The sequence below is a fragment of the Parus major genome, chromosome 12 (assembly GCF_001522545.3).
Source record: "Parus major isolate Abel chromosome 12, Parus_major1.1, whole genome shotgun sequence".
Lineage (NCBI taxonomy): Eukaryota > Metazoa > Chordata > Aves > Passeriformes > Paridae > Parus > Parus major.
Window position 1 is genome coordinate 12,195,768 of NC_031781.1, and position 17,915 is coordinate 12,213,682.

The following is a 17,915-nucleotide window of genomic DNA, read 5'->3' on the forward strand; positions in this document are numbered from 1 at the left end:
CATGGTGGGTTTCTTCCTGTGCAGGGTTCTGAACACAGCATTTCTTGCTGAGATTGTTCCCCGTGGGAGGCTCCCACTCGTTGTTTGTGGCAGGGAACAGCCATCCATGCCAGTCTAACCCTAATGTGATTACTTCTATCCCATGAGCAACTTCACATATTAATTGTTTTACAGAAATGTTTTGTATCACTTAAAACTCCAGAAGTCTTGTCATAATGCATTAAGAAAGAGAGAAAAGAAAGATCTGAGGAAGCTTAATATTTCCTGTCATAAGACCCATCCAAAGAAAAAACAGCTTTTGAAGTTTATCTTGGCTAGTCTGTAACAAAGTCTTGGTTTGTATGAATTGCCACAGTGCTAAAAGATCTAATTTTTCTGTGATAAAATAGCCTACCTACAATAACTGAATCAAAGAGCACAACACGGAGAAAACACTTTGTAATGCACCTAAATGCAGTAGCTACCTGATTTTCCTGGCATTTTATTTTGATTTAGGCCAAGGGACAATTTAAAAAGATTCATTCCCAAGTACACAATTCAGAAAAATATGAGTTACAATTCAGAGAAATATTTTGAACCACTGCTGTTTAGTTGTCTTAGCTGGAATTCAACCTTGATGATATCCAAAGGTCCAATAAAATTTTTCATGGAAGAATCCCATATTTGTAGAACATAATAAAATTGTCGAGCTGCACCTCCAGGGCCACTAAGAACTGGAGAATGAGGTCATTCTTTCTGGGGACTTTCTGGTGTCATGGGATGTGTTCCAAACACTTTGTTACCTGAGAAATATCAAACATAACAGATCATTACATATAATAGCAGCTTTGATCTTTGTTAGTAAGACAAAATGTGAGGCTGTTTATTACTAACTACTTAGGTGCTCATTAGTGTGTTCTGACAGGAGTCACTGACAGCAATAGGCAAAAGGAAATGTTCAAACCCCCACACAGCACATGGCAGCTCCTATCAGAGCCCGTGCAACAGAGGAAGGTGAAAAGCCTTGCTCACAACTGTTTTAAAATTATTTACCAGAGCAAGAAAGAGATTTATGTGATTTATTATCTGCTTTTTCAATAAACTGCACTTGCAAATAATACTAATGCCTGCCTTTCACATCATGCTTTTCATTCTAAGTCACAAAGCACCCTTGGACAGAGGTCAGGATCATTTTACAAAGAACAAACATGAAGTGAGGCCGCCTCTCTGATGTCCCTGAGTAAGACAGCAGAGTCCCCAGCTCTGTTGACCGCTCGTCACAGGAACAAAGGATTAGAAAGGGCATCTTGTGTCATCAAATCCAGCTTCTTACTCTTCAAATCTATTTTGCTATTATAACCTCATGCAAGACTCTTTGGGGCTCATGATCTCTTATATAAGCTCCTACAAATAATCTTTCAAGACTATCATCTCTTGTATATCCTCGTCTGTCCTGACCCTGTGGTAGGACTCTGCCTAAAGCCAAGGAATTACACACCAGTGGTTTGGGATCATCACCCTGAAAATGCCCCCAGCCTCACACACTGGAGAATGAATGGGGCATTTCTTGCCAGGTCTGCTCCAATTTTATGCATGTCTTGGTGCTCCATCCTAGTAAAAGGCCTGCAATAGATGCCATGACAGATGTGGAAGGTGTTCTTGAAGCAGAGAAATAGAAATGCTGAGAGCCTGCCAGCTGTGGAAGCTGTGTGTGAAATCCCTGCACAAGCTCACGCCACAGTTGCTACTGCAGTGGTAACTGGAGGCTTGCAGCAGCCCCAGGTGCTGACACAAATGGGGCATTTGAGTTTATCCCTGCAATACTTCTGCTTTTGTGTAGAGACTGACATCCTGGCAAACAACAGAGCCTCAAGTACGCTCAGTCCAACATATTTCCAACATCCATCACCCCCTTCCTTTCTCAAATAACTACTTACTGGAGGAGTTATTAATGCCTTTCCACCTACACAGCCGAGATACCGACACTCACACAAAGGCAGTGTTCGAGCTTTGAGGTCATGTTCGAGTTGCTGGCTCGAATGTCTCTCTGGGCAGTTCTATTATGCAGCAGCTACAGCAACAGGACACCGCGATACAAACCTTAACTAATAATTGAGCATGAAATGGGCTTTTGGCTTGGTATCTTCAGTTTTGTACCTTCACTTCAGAACATGTTTAGAGCTGGCTTCAATAGTGGGAAAATTATCTCAGCTTATTAAACACAAAGCTGTTACCCAAGTGTTAGACGAGGGCACGGCCCCCGAACTCGCTCCCCGGGGCTGCGCGCGAGGCTCGGATCTTGCTGCTGTTGTGGCTGCAATTCCCCTGCCACCCACTTCTTTGTTTGATTGTCTTTTCTCACTGAAACATATGTTTCCCATTCCCACGGCATTTTGAGCAACAGTTTCCATTGTAAGCCCCTCCTGACTGACAGTTCGATGGCAGCCTGTGAATCACTTGGCGTGTATTTTGTGAATCTGCTTCAAGGAGGGTCTGGCTGTTCGGTAAGAGCAGCCTCTGACAGCTTTGGGGGCAAGAGATGAGCACCATTTTAGGACAGGTTTGTGTGTAAAAATTCCTGGTCACAGTTGATATCATCCCTATTTGAAGCTCAGCATTGTCCTGCACCTCACCTCTTTTACCCCAAGTCCTGTGACAAATTTCCATCACTTATGCTCAGCTTTCCCCATTTTCTTCTCATACAACATGACACACAAAGCCTATGATGAATCAAGAACTGATCACACTGGCAATATTTGATTTGGACAGGCAGCCCAGGTAGGCATTCAGACTGCTGGATGTGCAGGTTAAGAGAACATTTGGCTGTCAGCTCTCTTCACCAACAGTATCACATTCGCTGCTTTGCATTTATGCTGTACAATCATGTCTGTGTCTCTGACCCTGATATTTCTACTGTAGCCATAATTGCAGAATCCAAGCAGTCCTGTGTGGAATTCATGCACTGGACAGCTGAATTAAATGGCTACCTATAGAAAAATGAAAGTCCAGAGAATGAGGTGTATAACTTTCAGGACAGTACTACGAGCCTCAAACCAGGGCCCTGGAATAGGTATGAGTGGGACATTATTGCCTCCCACAAGAGGATGGCATTTCATTTATAACTCTAGCTAGCTCTCCTGTAGCTCTGTTTTCATAAGAAATAATCACATGCTTCACCCAGAAAAATAATCAACCTCAACACTGAGGCTGCTGTGCACAGCACACCACATTTATTTGGGGAAGCCTTTTACCCTGAGCTTTCCAGTCTGGGTGTCTGTGCTGTACAGCCACTGCACCACTGCTGGCTGCTTACACCTTCCCTTGAAGAGGTAATCTAATTCTTGTGTATAAACCTTCTCCCTGCTGCAGAGTTGGAGGGTCTGGATATTTTACACTTAAAAAATACCAGCAAGGGCCAGATTATGTTTGTTGGATTTGTGTTGATAATTAACTTGCCCTGCATCCCATTGAAATGACAAAAACATTACTTTATATGTACTTACTGTAGAAAAAGAGAATTTTGTGTGGAAAAGCACAGACCCTATGATCTGATCCATCTTCTCTTTGCTATTTCCAACTACTTAGAGCATAATGTCACACTGAAATGCACACTTGGAGTGCTGCATTCTCTTCTGACAGATTGTTATGATGTTTTTCAAGGTGACCTTCATAAAACGTGTTTCTTCTCAAGCTTGTACTTCATTCTCAGGTCATAATAGTTTCACACAGACAAGCAAACTGCCAGCTCCTGCTTTCTAATTAATTCTTCTTGGAGGCTTCTGAGTGGGGGATATAGTTAATAGCACTTAAATCTGGAATGCAGAGAAATCTAAAGCAGATTACTGTGTGATCTGTGTGTTCTGTGATGTGTGGGATGTGTGTTTACTTAAGGGTTACACACACACAGCTCCCAGACCATGCCCCTTTGGGAACTGCCCAGGCCCTGGCATTACCTTGAGCCTAACTCTGCAGGAAATTCCTCTGACCACACCTGTGGTGCCCACCCAGGGGATAACCTACACTGCAGCCCACAGTGCAGGTACAGCATCTTCTGGGGCAGGCTGTGTCCTCCCTGCATCCCAGATCCACTCTGTGGATCACAGACAGAGCCATCACTTTCTGTGTTTTTACAGTTTAAAGTACCAGAACTGATAGAGGAGGTTTTTTCTTACAGTAAAACAAGCAAAGATGGGTGTTGCAAGTAATTTTGTCATACTTGCCTAAATTTAAGGAAAGTGATAGGATTGCTCTGGTGCTCACTCTCATGCATGCAGCATGGATTGTCACACTCCAGAGGTGCTGAAGCAAAATCAGATGCAAGTCAAATTGCCAGTTTAAATTCCCCCTGGCCAGCTGCTGCTATCAGTGGTAATTTCCCTGCTGAAGTCAATAGAGCAGCATTTTTTCACACATGCCGAGATCTTGGTGCAGAACAGGCAGCTGTGAGGCAGGATGAGTGCTCTCAAAGAATAAGTGGGAAAAAAAAGAATAAAATTTATACTCTCTGGAAAACTGAAAAGACTATATTATCCAGAAACATTGCCAGACTGGCAAGAGAAAGGACTGACATCAGAAATCCTGCAAGACTGTGCAGGACACATTACTTTGAAGGGATTTTTACAAGAAGTTGGCTTGTTGCAGGACACAAAATATTCAGGCAGCTAAGCAATTAAAAGCTATTGAAAATTTGTAACTCCAAGTACTCAGCAACAGAATATCACTGTCAACTTCTTTATGCAAAGGGACATTTTGACACTGTACTAAGACTGACTACTCTTCTAATGGCATAAAAGTATTACTTCAGTTATGCAGAAAATAGGAAAACTATTGAAACTTGTACAGCCTGGTTCTTTCTTCAGAAATAACAACACAGAGTGAAGCTGCCTTTGAAGAGAAACATTTTTCACATACAATCTGAAGGTTAGCAAGTCTTTTAATCTTTAGCCTTTTTGCTGGCATGTGCAATTTAAAATGCACAAAACAGACTATCAAAACACCCAGCTATACATACTTAGAAAATTCAAAAGGCACATCTGAAAATAGGCTTGGAAATTAGGGTGCTGCATCAAATCCTGCTCTTTGAGTAAAGACTTTTTCCCTGTGGATCCACCTCAAAAAGCAACCAAGTTATCAAACACGGCTGACCAGAGCACAGCCAACACAGAATGAGAAACAGCTCCCAAAGAAGTCCTAAAGAGGTAAAATCTTGGTGCTACTAAGCAAGAGAGTGACTAACTGGGAAAATTCTATATAAAATATCCTCCCCCTAGAAACCTTCTCCACAGAAAGATTTTATTTCCTTTTCTTTCTCTCTTCCAGAGTCACATGAAGTTCACCTGAACTTCAGCTCTGCACACACAGTTCTGTGAGCAGAGCCTGCACTTGATGGGGCAATTCAAGAAGTGACAAATCCTTCCAATGGGGTGGGATCCAGTGGCATGGGCACATCCAGGGGAAAACCAGAAACACATGCAAAACACAAATTCACTCACTGATATTGCACACACAGATAAAATATTTAAAGATAAGCCTTTTCTCAAGGGTGGCAACTTAGCAAGGCTAAATGGGTTAATTTCCTTAAGCAAGTGGGTGGATATTTTGGGTCCTCTGGGGACTGATACAGAAGCACTTAAGTGCAGTTAGTCAGCCAGCCAAGAGGGATCAGCACCAGCAAAGGAAGTAAGGAGAGAGCCAAAAACTTCTTGCCTTACTCAAGTATTTATTAGGAAAAAATTATTTGCAAGTCCTTTTTTGATCAGATAGTCTGTAAATAAAGGTAGAAGATGCTACTGTACCTAGTCCAGTCATACAGGAGTTGTGGCAGGTGATGAAGGGCTTCTGAAAAATGTAAGGGTAGCTGGAAAAGCCCAAAAACACAACTTGATCTGTCCAGGTTGATCTAGCCAAGCTGGGATTCTTTAAACAAAACAATGAAGTATAAAAATATTGCATGAAGCCTTAAAAATTTCTATTTATTGGCTGGAACACCCACATTCAGCTCTTTCTGACTTTCCCTATGCTGCATGAAAAAAACCTCAAATCAAGTGTCATTCAGGTAAACCTACAAATGGCAAAATGAATTCTTTGTAAGTGAAATACAAAAATAGCTTCAAAAAAGGATGCATATAACCTTGTTAATTTGTCAAAAGTTTTCAGTCTTCATAACTTTAGAAGCAAGGTTAAGAGAGTAGACGAAGGCTGAGAAATACAGAAGGTGCAGAGATATACCTTTATATCAGGTTCAGAGCCTTAAACCTCAGAAGCAAAATAATGTTGGGGAGATTTGCAGTGATGCCTAATGTTGGGAATCAAGGGTAGGAAGGACTGCCTGTACTAGGCACTCTCATGATAATGATGCCAGGAAGATTTAATTTACCAGTTTGTTCTAGGAAAGGTAATGACCTTAATATCATGGGAAATGTATCAAGAGGTCATCCACACAGACACACACTGACTCATTTTCATAATAAATGGAAATAGATGTCCAGACACACGATTTTGCTTGCAGGAAAGGATTTATACCATCTATCCAGCTTTGTGTTTAGTATTAGAAGAGGTGAAGAACATTTTATTGATATATGGGGATTTAATTCCAACCCCTTTGAGAATCTCTAGGAAAAAATGCATTTCCAATTAATTTCTGAAGAAACAAAAAAAACACAAAACAAATCTAAACAAAACAAAACAAAAAAGTCCCCCCAAACCTACCAAATCAATAAAGAGAAACAATGGGATCACACTGGAACAGGGATGTGCCATTTTCTTTTAAGTGCTATTCATTGGTGGCTGGGCCATAGATGGAGCACCACATAATGCCTCTGTTAGAGAAGAGTGCTTACACATGCATTACCAAGGATATGCTCTTCCTGGCTGAATAATTCACTTTTGAGCAGCATATTTCTGAGAAGGTGAAAAGTGGGTGTCTGAATGCAACTCCAGCAGCCACTGCAGAAATGTGACTGCTTAGCCCAAACCCTGCAGCTCCAAACCCTGGAGGTCCCAGCTGCTGGGGAGAAATTTCCTTCACAGATGGGAATTACATGTGTTCCATGGCTTTTTCTGTGCCCATCCACAGAAGGGCTGGCACAGCTACTTTGGCTGGGGACGACAAGAGCATGGTCACGATGCAGGAAAAAATGGAAGGGGAAGTCTGATGAACTCGAAATGGAGTCATCCAAAATGCCATCCAAATGGCAGAATGGCACAGGAGATGAGAGCTGCCACGTAAGTGTGCCACCCATACAACTTGCAGTTTAGCTCAAGATCTCTCAAGCTGGGCTGCAAGCAGTGAGTCACACAGAAAGAGGAGGGTTATTTCTGGGATTTTGGTTCTTCAGAGGAAAAACATGACAGTCAGAAATGACAGAGAAGTGAGTGCTGGATGATGGCAAACAGCATATGGGGAGCAGGGGAGAAGGAGCTTCTGGCATCCTCGCTGCAGTGTTTCGTCCCAGCCTAACTCACACTGATCTCTGGGGCCAGTTAATTTCTGCTGGAAGAATCTGGCTCCTGGGACTCCAGGTACAAAATTAAAACCTCTCAATTTCTAGAGCACCAATGTTAGTGTTTGCCAAATGTTTTCTCTTTTCTATTCCTCTCTGCAAATATATATTTTTTTCTTTTAAGATCGGTGGAATATTTAGCAGAACAGGCAGTTTTCCAGCAGGCTTAGTTTTGGAAGTTGAACTGATCAAATAATTTAATACTTGACACGTCAGGTTAGTATTTGCTCATCCACTCTATTGTCTGAATTCTGATACAATTTTGTATGCATAGGTGCATATGCACATGTGGTTGTACACACCAGTTTTAGCTCTGTGTAGAGGTACCAGGGCTATTTTCTGCCCAAAAAATAGAGGGAAGATATGTTAGGTTAAAAACTCCTCTTCAGTAAATGTTGATGATTCTCATTTCTAGATATACTATTATTTTTGCTGTCTGGAAACAAAATGCTCTAGGATCTTGCTGATTTTTTCCAGAAGGAGCATGTAATTCCAGCCACTGTTGGTGTGCTGTGTCCTTTTGGAAACAAAACAAAGCTAAGAGCTTTGGTTTCTTTTGTTTCATTCTAGATATTTTCCCTGTTATCCTCAAGAAGCCACTGGAGGCTTGAGCAGAGATTTGGAGTAAGCTAATGTTCAAATCATTACCTCTAATTTTCCTGGAAATACTTCTTCAGAATTTCTGCTTCCGCTGCCATTTCTTCTTCTGTTCTCCACTTGTCAGGGGAATCATCTTTGTCGTGTCGCTGCAACTTTTTGAGGGAGAAAGAAAAAAAAATCAGTTTATTTATTTATTTTTTTTCAGTTTTAATGTCAAATTTAGGGCAATCAATCTAACTATTCCATGTGTCATCAGGCTGGACAGACCTGGTGATGAAGAAGAAGGGAGAAGCTGATGGCTTTGCTGCTTTCCTGAAAAGGGGAGTTCCATATTAGGGTAAATATTGGCACTTGAGTGACTATTTGTGCACATGTCCATTCAAAGAATGCCTGAAACTTGTCAATTGAAGGCAGCATTTACACCAGACAGCAGAAACATTTACTTAATGGATTAAGTATTAAGATTCCAGTGGTTCTCTAGGCACAGCACAGACTGCATCAATAGCACCAGCACTTCTAAGGAACTTCATAATTGCAACTTCCTGTTAATGTCACAACAAAATTGAAAACTAATGAATTTACACCTTTTATTCCAGGACAAATTATAGCATAGAAAAATGAAGGGATGAAAAACAAAGATGAAGTCATCATGAACCTGCCAAGCAAAGTGCATTACTGTCTATGGAATGTTTAGCAATAAACTAGGATTGGTAACATACCTCCAACTCACAAATACTTTTATCTACGCTATCTGTGCTCTTTCTCCTACTCTGAATGTTGCTGCCAGCCATAGTCCCATGTAGTTTTACACTCTGCAGCACAGATTTCCCCCTGCTCAGCAGATGAAGCTGCATTAGAAAGCCATTTCCTTTCATGCCAATACAATGCAGTAGCTGTAGGCAAATTAAAATGTATTATGGTTCGACTGAGAGAAGGCTAATCTTCATTGTAACATTAGCACTAAGTATGTTATAAATCCATCTTGTAATAATGCCACAGAATTAGAGAGAAAGATTTAAAAGCCAGGGACTGCTACAGTGCACACACTATCAGCACATGCCTGTGTCCACATGTCTGCTCTCACCCTCTGCACACACCCACAGGGTGACCTGGCAATGAGTTATTGGAAAGAGAATCCATCATCCTGTACTTTCTCTGGACTGGGAATGCTCCATCTTCACAAGAGGATGCACCAGGACAAAACAAGTGGTGATATCTGACTGAGGTGTGAGCTGTTTTCTGAAAAAAAAGCTGTGTTTTTCTCATTCAACCTAACACTGGTTGGAGGTACAGCAGGAAGGCTGTACAGCAGGAAGGGAGAGCTGCCCTTGTCTCTCAAGGAGTTGCTTTTAGGGACATGATTTGGCTGCTGTTCTCCCTTGCCATCTTGGTTCTGCACAATCCAGGTGAGAGCTGGCTCCATGTGGAGACTGGTGAAGTGGGGGTGTGACTGGTAGGTGATTTTTCCTGTTCAAAAAAACTGAAGTGAGTAGTAAAAAGGAGGGTTAACCTGCAATGGCTGTTGTTGCCTAAATTAAAACTGTGCAGTTACAGACCACAGTGACTTCTCAAAGCTGGCAAAGGCGAGGGTTTCCTCTGCTACATAACAGCTAACCTTTAAAAATAATCAATCTTTGGCTTGAGGTTAAAACAGATGTATGGAGAGCAGAAATGAATCCTGAAACTTGCCTGGAAGCCCAGCAGCCCTGGCTGCCAGTGCACAGCCCCCAGGACTGGATGGGAGCTCAGGGCAGGCATCTCGAGCCTCTGGCACAGAAAAGCTGCTTCCACATTTTGTGGGCACATTGAGAATGTCAAACAACAGCCTGAGGTGTTAAATCACTGCCACAGCCAAGGTAATCATTGTTCAACTGACATAGATGAGTGTTATTTCAGTATGAAATTGCTACATCTACCCCCCAAAGGGGATCCCAGGACTACTCTGTGCTCAGAGTTCTTACTGTGCTGGTAATTTCTGAGGTGCAATCCTCAATTATCAACCCAGTGCCACTTAGTTTGTGATATTACCAAACTGACACTGGAGATACTGGGAAAACCACCTCTGGTGGCTGCCTACCTTTCTCTGACACCACCATCCTGCAGCTCCTGTACAACCAAACCATAGAGACAGCCACTTTGATACAAAATAGTTAAATTATGGATAACCTTGCTAGATGAACAGTCCAGAGGAGGCTAAGAAGTTGATAAGAGGACAGGAGCATCTTCTCTATGAACACAGGCTGAGAAAATTGAGGCTTTTCAGCCTGGACAAGGTTGCATGGAGACCTCACAGCACCTTTCAGTATCTGAAGGAGGTCTACAGTGAAGGGACAGGGACTCTTCATTGGGAATTGTAGTGACAAGACAAGGAGTGATGGGTACAAATTGAAATAGGGGACATTTAGGTTGGAAATTAGGAAGAACACTTCTACTGTGAGGGTGGTGAGATGCTAGAACAGGTCTCCCAGGGAAGTTGTGGATGCCCCAACCCTGGAAGTGCTCAAAGCCACCCTGGATAAGGCCCTGCACAACCTGGTGTAGTGGGAGCTGTCCCTGCCCCTGGCAGAAGCTGTTTGGGACTAGGTGATCTTTATGGACTGTTCCAACCCCACAACATTCCATGGTGCTCTGGATGCTAAACGCTTGCAGGTTTAAGATCAACAGTACCAACAAACAGATGACAAAATAAAGGTTTCCAATACCAACTCTAGCTCAGGGATTGGATGCACTACAATCCATGGAAGCTGAAAAGCACAGTCCACCTGTGCACCTTCCTGGTTCTTCAAATCTCCTGGATCTGCTAGGGATCCCTAATGCTGATGAGGTAATGTGATCATGGATGGGTTTGGGCTCACCTGGTTATTTAATGTGTTCTTATGTAAAGTGCATTTCAGAGGGTTCAGTTCTCCCTGTGAGGGCCTCTGTAAGCTAAAGATACTTTATGCAAAATTATTTTGTATGTTTTAATTAAGAGAGGTTAAGATAGTCTCTATAGCATTTTGTCTAAAGTGTAAAGTTGCTTTCAGGAAAGAAGAACATAGATATTTCAGTTATAAATTGTACTGATTTAGAATTCAGGTGGTGAACAAACAAAACAGTTGATACTTGTTTCTTAGGGACTTTCTGTGCCTTGGAGTGCCTTCATATTCACACACACATCCAAGTCCCAGCCGTGAATCTTTGCAAACATCTGACTTGTATTGAAAGTTTGGATTAGGAAAGGAGGAAACAACGCTCTCTTGCATCATGAGAACACTCCAAGGTTCTGCTCAAACTACAGGGAAAAAAGTGCCTCTATTTGCCAGATATCCATCCATAAAAAATAGTGATTTATCCATCTTTCCTATCCCTGTCAGACAATAAAAGCTGGATAAGCTGAGCTGACATCCTTACTTAGATATATCCAAACACAGACTACCTTGAAGTTTGTGATACTTTCTGTACAACAAATCTATTTCTGCAAACTCAGTGTGGACCAAGGCAAGGTGAGTCTATAAAACCTTTTCTGTAGGGCTCCAAATTAGTTATCATTTCAAAGCAGCTGGTACTTGGCCTGTTTTCATAAGAGAAAGGTGATGCAAAAGCATTGCCCCAGGTGGACAAAATGTTTCACTGCAAAAGAAAAGCCCCAAATTCTCTGAAACCAAACCTGTTTGTAGACACTCAGTACAGGAGTGTCTCTGGACCCTGAGCATCAACTGGAAGGTGAGCAACCCCCTCAGCATAGCTTGGATAACTCCAAAAGGAGGGAACGGGATGAGAGAGCATGAGCAGCTCTTTTAGACAATCTCTATTATGCTAAATTTTTCTTTTAATATTCTGAACAAGCACCGAGACACACATTAGTCAGTTCTCTAATCGCAGTTGCCCAGCAAATTACACACTGTATCTGCTCAACATTCTTCAAGCACCAAGACTCGTGTTTATAGCTCTGAACATCTTCTTGCCTTGCAGTACAAATAAATGCACTATTTCTAAGATATGCCCTTCTTCAAGCAGATCATTACTGATGTCTGACTTCTTGGGCTTCCTGATAAATTATCCTCTTCTTTCACCTCAAGCAGAAAATGCTCTTCCACTGATAATCTATGACTGTCAGTCTTGATTACATGTAAACAGTGGAGCTCTTTGAATATTTCTGCTTGTGAAAAGTGTTCATTTTCTCACTCATGTCTCCCACTGTGAGATGCTGGCAGACCTGACAGCTGTGCTTTATGCTATTTTATTAAAGTTGCTAGTGCTGCAGAATGGTCTATGTTTTTATCACTGCAATTCTTAAGGGAAACACAATATTGTTTTATAGCACATTCACATTGGGGGACCTCTCCTTATTGCCCTTTGTGAAGGAGCCCAGAATTCTCAGCACAGCTGACTATAGGGGACCTGGCTCTATGACTGGCTGCTGCTTGAAGTGATATGTATATTATTTTTTTCTACTTATGCCATAACACCATCAGAAAAGCAACCTGTGTAAATACAGAGCACTAGCCAAAATTATTGGGAAAAAGCTTTTATGGTAGTTAGAACTATTCTCACTCCCCATGAATATTTATAGTTGATAGTTAAGAGTTTATCACCTCCAATGCATTTAACTAAAAGAAAAATTATAGTGATGGAGAGTAATTACACAAAACTGCAGCAACATAACAAAACTCAGCTGCTTCAGCAATTATAAAATATAGTTTTATCAAAATCAGCAGCTAACAAAAAACAAAACAAAAAAAAAAGGATTTTTGCCAGTGGTTTGAATCAGAGATTAAGCATTACCTAGCTGCTGGTGTTCATTATTACCAACACACCTTGGGATATCCAGGCATCTTTTCTATACTTAAATCCTACACTGTGGTGAAATATTCAGAGTGATATCAACATCAGATTAACACATGAACTATGAGGAGGCTGAAAATCTAATTTCTTCTCATCAGAACCCTTTTCCGGAGATTGGAGACAACCTTGATCCCAGGGCTGCTACACCTTGCTTCCCCCAACTCCCTTATGGCAGCAGAGCCGTGTGACCAATCCACTCCAGAGCACAGCCCTGCTCCTCTTCCTGCTCTGCAGCTGTGCTGCAGCATCCACCCCATGGGAGAAAAACTCTGGGGCTGAACTGGCTGTGGCTCCTCAGCCCTTTGGTGATACTGGGAGCCTTCTGATACTGGGAGGTCCTGATGATGACTTCCAGCCATCTAAGCCTCCTCTGCTACTGCTTTTACAACTTAACTCCTGAATTGCTTCCTTTGCCCCGTTCCCCCTGGTCTTGACCTCCTTGCTCTTTTCCCCCAGTGCTTTCTTTCCTTTCACTCCTCTTTGTATTTCGCCTATAACCTCAGAGTAAGACTTCATTTCCACCCCACCGCACAATGTGATTAAATGCAGCGTTTACTGCTATTATCTGTACCTCCTGCTATGCTCCAGCCTTTTCTCACTCTCTGCTGTCTTGCTGAAAGGAGTGTGAGCTTTTTGGTAGGTGCCCTCCTCTGCCAGCCTAAGTCTCCTGCCTCCATCCCATTTGCCTTCAGTTGTGGCTCAAGTCTCGACTTGACTTGCAATGTAAAATGAAAGAATAATGGATGAAACACAGCAGTTTCAGGAAGCAGCTTCTCAGGGATGCTGGAATCACACAGCCTTACACATCCTATTCTACCTACCTGGGAAAAATCATTGTGGGGGAAATCATTGCAGCAGCTCCCAGCCCTGGGCTTGTCTCCCAGCTGAGCATTGCCCCTGTTCTGCTCAGGGAAGGCAAAAACAAGGCAGAGAAGAAGCCCAGCAGCCCCTTGACCACACAAAAGACTTACCAGACTTTGTGTTAATACAGTGCTGGAGGCCTCTCTGCCCCCACTGGCTGCTGTGGGATCAGGACCCCTTCCCAAGCTCCTTTTCCACTGCTCCCCCTCACAGCCTGAGCAGCTCAGGCAGTTCTGAGCTTTCCGCATCTCTGGGTCCGTCCCCATATTTAATTACAGCTACAAAACTGCTGTAATTTAATTGCTCTAATTTACAGTGAACACTGCAGAAAAAAACCCACATCCTATAATTTTCTCATCTGCTGACTTTGCTTATGATTGTATATCATACAGATATCTGCATTTGCATGAATCAGAAATCCCTGATTTTGGGGTGGGTTTTGCTGGCTGCATTAAATCTGAATTATTTAAGGAGATGGGAAAAAAATCTAAATTATCTGCATTTTATATGAGACAATTTTTTAACTATCTACTGGAAAATCCTTCTCCAATTGTTTTACTGCTTCTGCATGAAATATGCTGCTACCTCACAGCTGCTGGTATTGCTGCAAAGCATATATTCCATTGGAAACCTCCGTTTATCAAAGCTGTGTTTTAGAGAGTGGTGGTTCTTTCCCCTCCTGTCGACTCTTTGTCATAGTGACTGCAAATATTTTTTCAGTTTTATTGTTGTGCTTTGGGGAAAGACTTGAACCTCACACTTCACATGGACATATGAATAACTGCACTCTATTTAGCACTTAGATGGAGAGAAGTTTGTGAAAACACGTAAAGGTTAAGTAAAACCCTTAAGCACACACGTTTAAGTGCTTTGCTAAAATAAACTCTGCAAACCCCAGTTTCTAACAATTCTGATAAGAAAAAAAAGTCTAAAAATAAAAGGAATCTTAAGAAATTTGCTTTTGAAAATATGAAAGACAAGTAAGCCCACAAGCAGAATGACAGTTGCATAGAAAACACGTTTGCCATTCGGTGAAATATGTAGATTGCACTCTGAAGAGCTCAGATCTTGACAGACATCCAGTTTGGCTCCAACTGAGATAAAATTCTTGGAAAGTGAGTGCATTGTAAAGAAGATACTTGAAGGAATATCCACTGGGGTAAGAAGTCCTGCCAAAGACTTGGGGAACTGCTATTTACAACCTGATTTGAATCCAGGCAAGAATCTATAAAAGTGTGGGGAAAAAAATGGGCATTTTCACCATGCCCATTATCCTCCCAGTTAGCAGATAATGTTAGAAACACCTCTGTAGTCTTCCTCACCTGGGAAGAGAAGGTATTTTTGTGGGGAGCTTACTAATGGCCTTGGCTATAGAGGTCTGTCTACACAAGAGGAATGTGTCACACAGAGACCTGGTTAAGAAATGGCAATGGCATCAGTGTGATAATGTTGGAGGAGACCTTATCCTGCGTGCACAGCCTGCCTTGCAACATTACTCATTTGGAAAAAGGCTATTTTTAATCAAGAAAAAGCACTTTAATCAAGGATAGAGTCAGTGATTCAAAAATTTCATGCAGGTGCATGTATTACTTGACTGAAAGCCTCTTTCCAAGAGGTCAGAGCTGCAGAGAGATGTGCATGTCCCACTCCAAGAGCAGAGATAACCTCGAGGTGCCTGTATCAGGGTGATGTATTCTGGCTCCTGCTGCAGTGAGTTTCAAAGTCACAACTTCCCTCAGTAATCTTCTTAACTTCAGACAAATATTTGCCATACTCTCAATAAGATTCATGGCATGCCAAGGAAAACACATGTGTGTTAAGGAGGTTGATTTGGTTTATTTGCTTTCTTTGTCTTTTTCTGACAGCACAAAGGATATCAGCTGCAGGTCCTGTGGCATTGGCACAGAGCCAGTTCACCACAAAAGGGAATAGGAGCATGCCCTCATCTGCAGGGGGGAGTTCCACCTCTCTCACCACATCTCTGGGATGTGCAGGAAGAGTCACAGTGGTCAGAGTGTATTTCTTCTTCTCTGGGGAATTAGCTTATTCTTATTAAAAAAAATTCCTCACCCTCAGCAACACTTTCTGATATCAAGATGAAAAAATTCCATCAATGTATTCAGGAGTAACTCATACTCTGAGTCTCTCCTTCCACTGACTGCAGGAGGACTTCAAGGAGATTTCAGTGTCTGAAATGACACATACCACATATTTGAGGTGAACCATGGGGGCTGCAAAGCCCGATTTTGTGTGTTCTTCTCAGGGGACCCCTCACCCAACAACAGACCTCCCCAGGATGACCCTGTCTGTCCTGCTTTCCCCACAGTGCTCAGGATCACATCACTCCTGGATAAAGCTGCATCCCTGGGACAGCCTTTTCCCCCAGGCATCCCTCAAATAATTCTTTGGCTTTCAGCCTTGCACAGGCAAGGCGACTTCACCATCAAGATTGCCTCCCTGGGATTTAGGCAGCCAATACCCTCTAGTAAGTAGGTAGTAAAATAGGTTGAGGAATAAATTGCTATCGTTTAACATTCACTCAAAAAAATATGGCTGCATTTATTATGCAGCATATTGTTTTATATACTGTTTTGTTATAATAAGTCATGTTTAAAATGTCATGACATTTAAATCAACAGCAGTAAGAGGGAAATGCTGAAAAAGAGCAAGATGATCAAAAAGCATCTGAAAAATCCTGGTGAGATATTAAGGGCCAAACATTCATTACAGTAAAAGCAGTCACAAAAGAGCTTAAAACTCATCTGTGAGAAACCCACTGTAGAGAAACCCTCCCTGCCCAGGTCTCTGTGTCCTTGTGGTGTCCCCAGGTCTGAGACAGCTGGGTGGTGGCAGCTGGCTGTGGCCAAGGGACTTGGGCACATGCTGCCAAGTCCTGCTGGTGCTCTGCCTCCCCTTGCAGCCTCATCCTTTCTCTGTGCTGCCCTTTGCCACCGAGGCACTGTGGTACTCTGGAAATCTCTGCTGCACACACACCCTGGAACTTGTTAATGCCATTGGCTCCATGAGGAGCTGGGCTTCAGTGTCTGCGCTGTCATATAAATGAACTTTACAAATAATATAAAAGACTACTTTAATGTGGCTTCATAGCCTTTGAGGAGGCACATAACCTACCACATCTACTACTGATGAGCCACATGCATAATAGCAGATTTTCACCAGAAGGACCTTTAATGTTAAAAAGAAAAGAGTGTGGATCAAAGGAGTTACTCTGCTCCTGCAGATTCACCGCTCCTCTTTTCCACCAGGTCTGGACTCATATGCCAGCATCCCTCACTGCTGCCTCCATGCCCCCTCACCCCCCTCCAAGGGAAAAAAACAACAACTGCAACAACAAAACAGATGGCAATGCAACGAAACATTAAACCCCAGCCCAATACCTGAGCTGTACCATGCATATTTCACTGAGTCATGGGGTAGAAAAGACAACAAAACGACCTTTTCTACCATCTTAAGGGATATCTAACCTTGTAATTGCTATAGACACATTGAAGAAACATAAGAAAGAGACAAAGACTATTTAAAAGAAGCTGGGTGTATTTTTTAAAACTACTATCTCAACGTTCCCATTACAACCTGCCAATATGAATGACATTTACTTTTGCTCTGAGAAATGAAAGAAACTCTAAAAGACAGACTGCATTAAGAATCTATTGATATTCCACTGACCTAGTGGGATAAGAACCAAACAAATTTTATCAAGGGCAAATGCCCCAGAGTCTGTAAATTCGTCTCTTAAAGTAGCAGCAGTAAAGGGAAGAAAATCTTCAATATCTTGAACAGTTGTTAAACCCAGTGGAGGCTCACACATCTCAATGATCCAGTGGCAGTGGATGGTACCAGACCCATACATGGGAGTAGAATTGGACATTCAGATGGTCAACTACCTCTTCCAGTTTTACCAGCCCATTAATATTGCTGTAAAACTTATGCAGGAAGTTGTGATATTAAGGGACATCACAGGAGGTTTTGTCCATATATATTTTTTCCCTATTGAACAAACATCACTAAGATACATTACCCATAGCACAGTCCTAGATTCTGTTTGGGATGGATGGATGGATGCAGGCAGTGTAAGAGGGAAAGTAAAGAACAGTTTGGCATTGTTCAAGCAGATTCCTTCACCCC

General features: G+C 42.2%; 1 protein-coding gene across 6 annotated transcripts in view; it reads right to left on the minus strand.

Moving 5' to 3' along the window:
- Positions 1–452: 452 nt before the first annotated feature.
- Positions 453–17,915, minus strand: part of FHIT (fragile histidine triad diadenosine triphosphatase) — a 530,102-nt gene continuing 512,639 nt past the window's right edge. For 5 of the 6 annotated variants that reach the window (XM_015641001.3, XM_015641007.3, XM_033517493.1 and 2 more), the window contains 2 exons: positions 8,130–8,233; positions 453–782 (listed from right to left, as the gene is read on the minus strand). In XM_015641001.3, the coding sequence (XP_015496487.1) occupies positions 8,132–8,233 (102 nt within the window). In that variant the 3' untranslated portion in view covers positions 453–782; positions 8,130–8,131. Of the gene's footprint in view, positions 783–5,814; positions 5,837–8,129; positions 8,234–17,915 lie in introns of those variants that run through there. The other variant, XM_015641009.3, reaches the window with a different exon arrangement.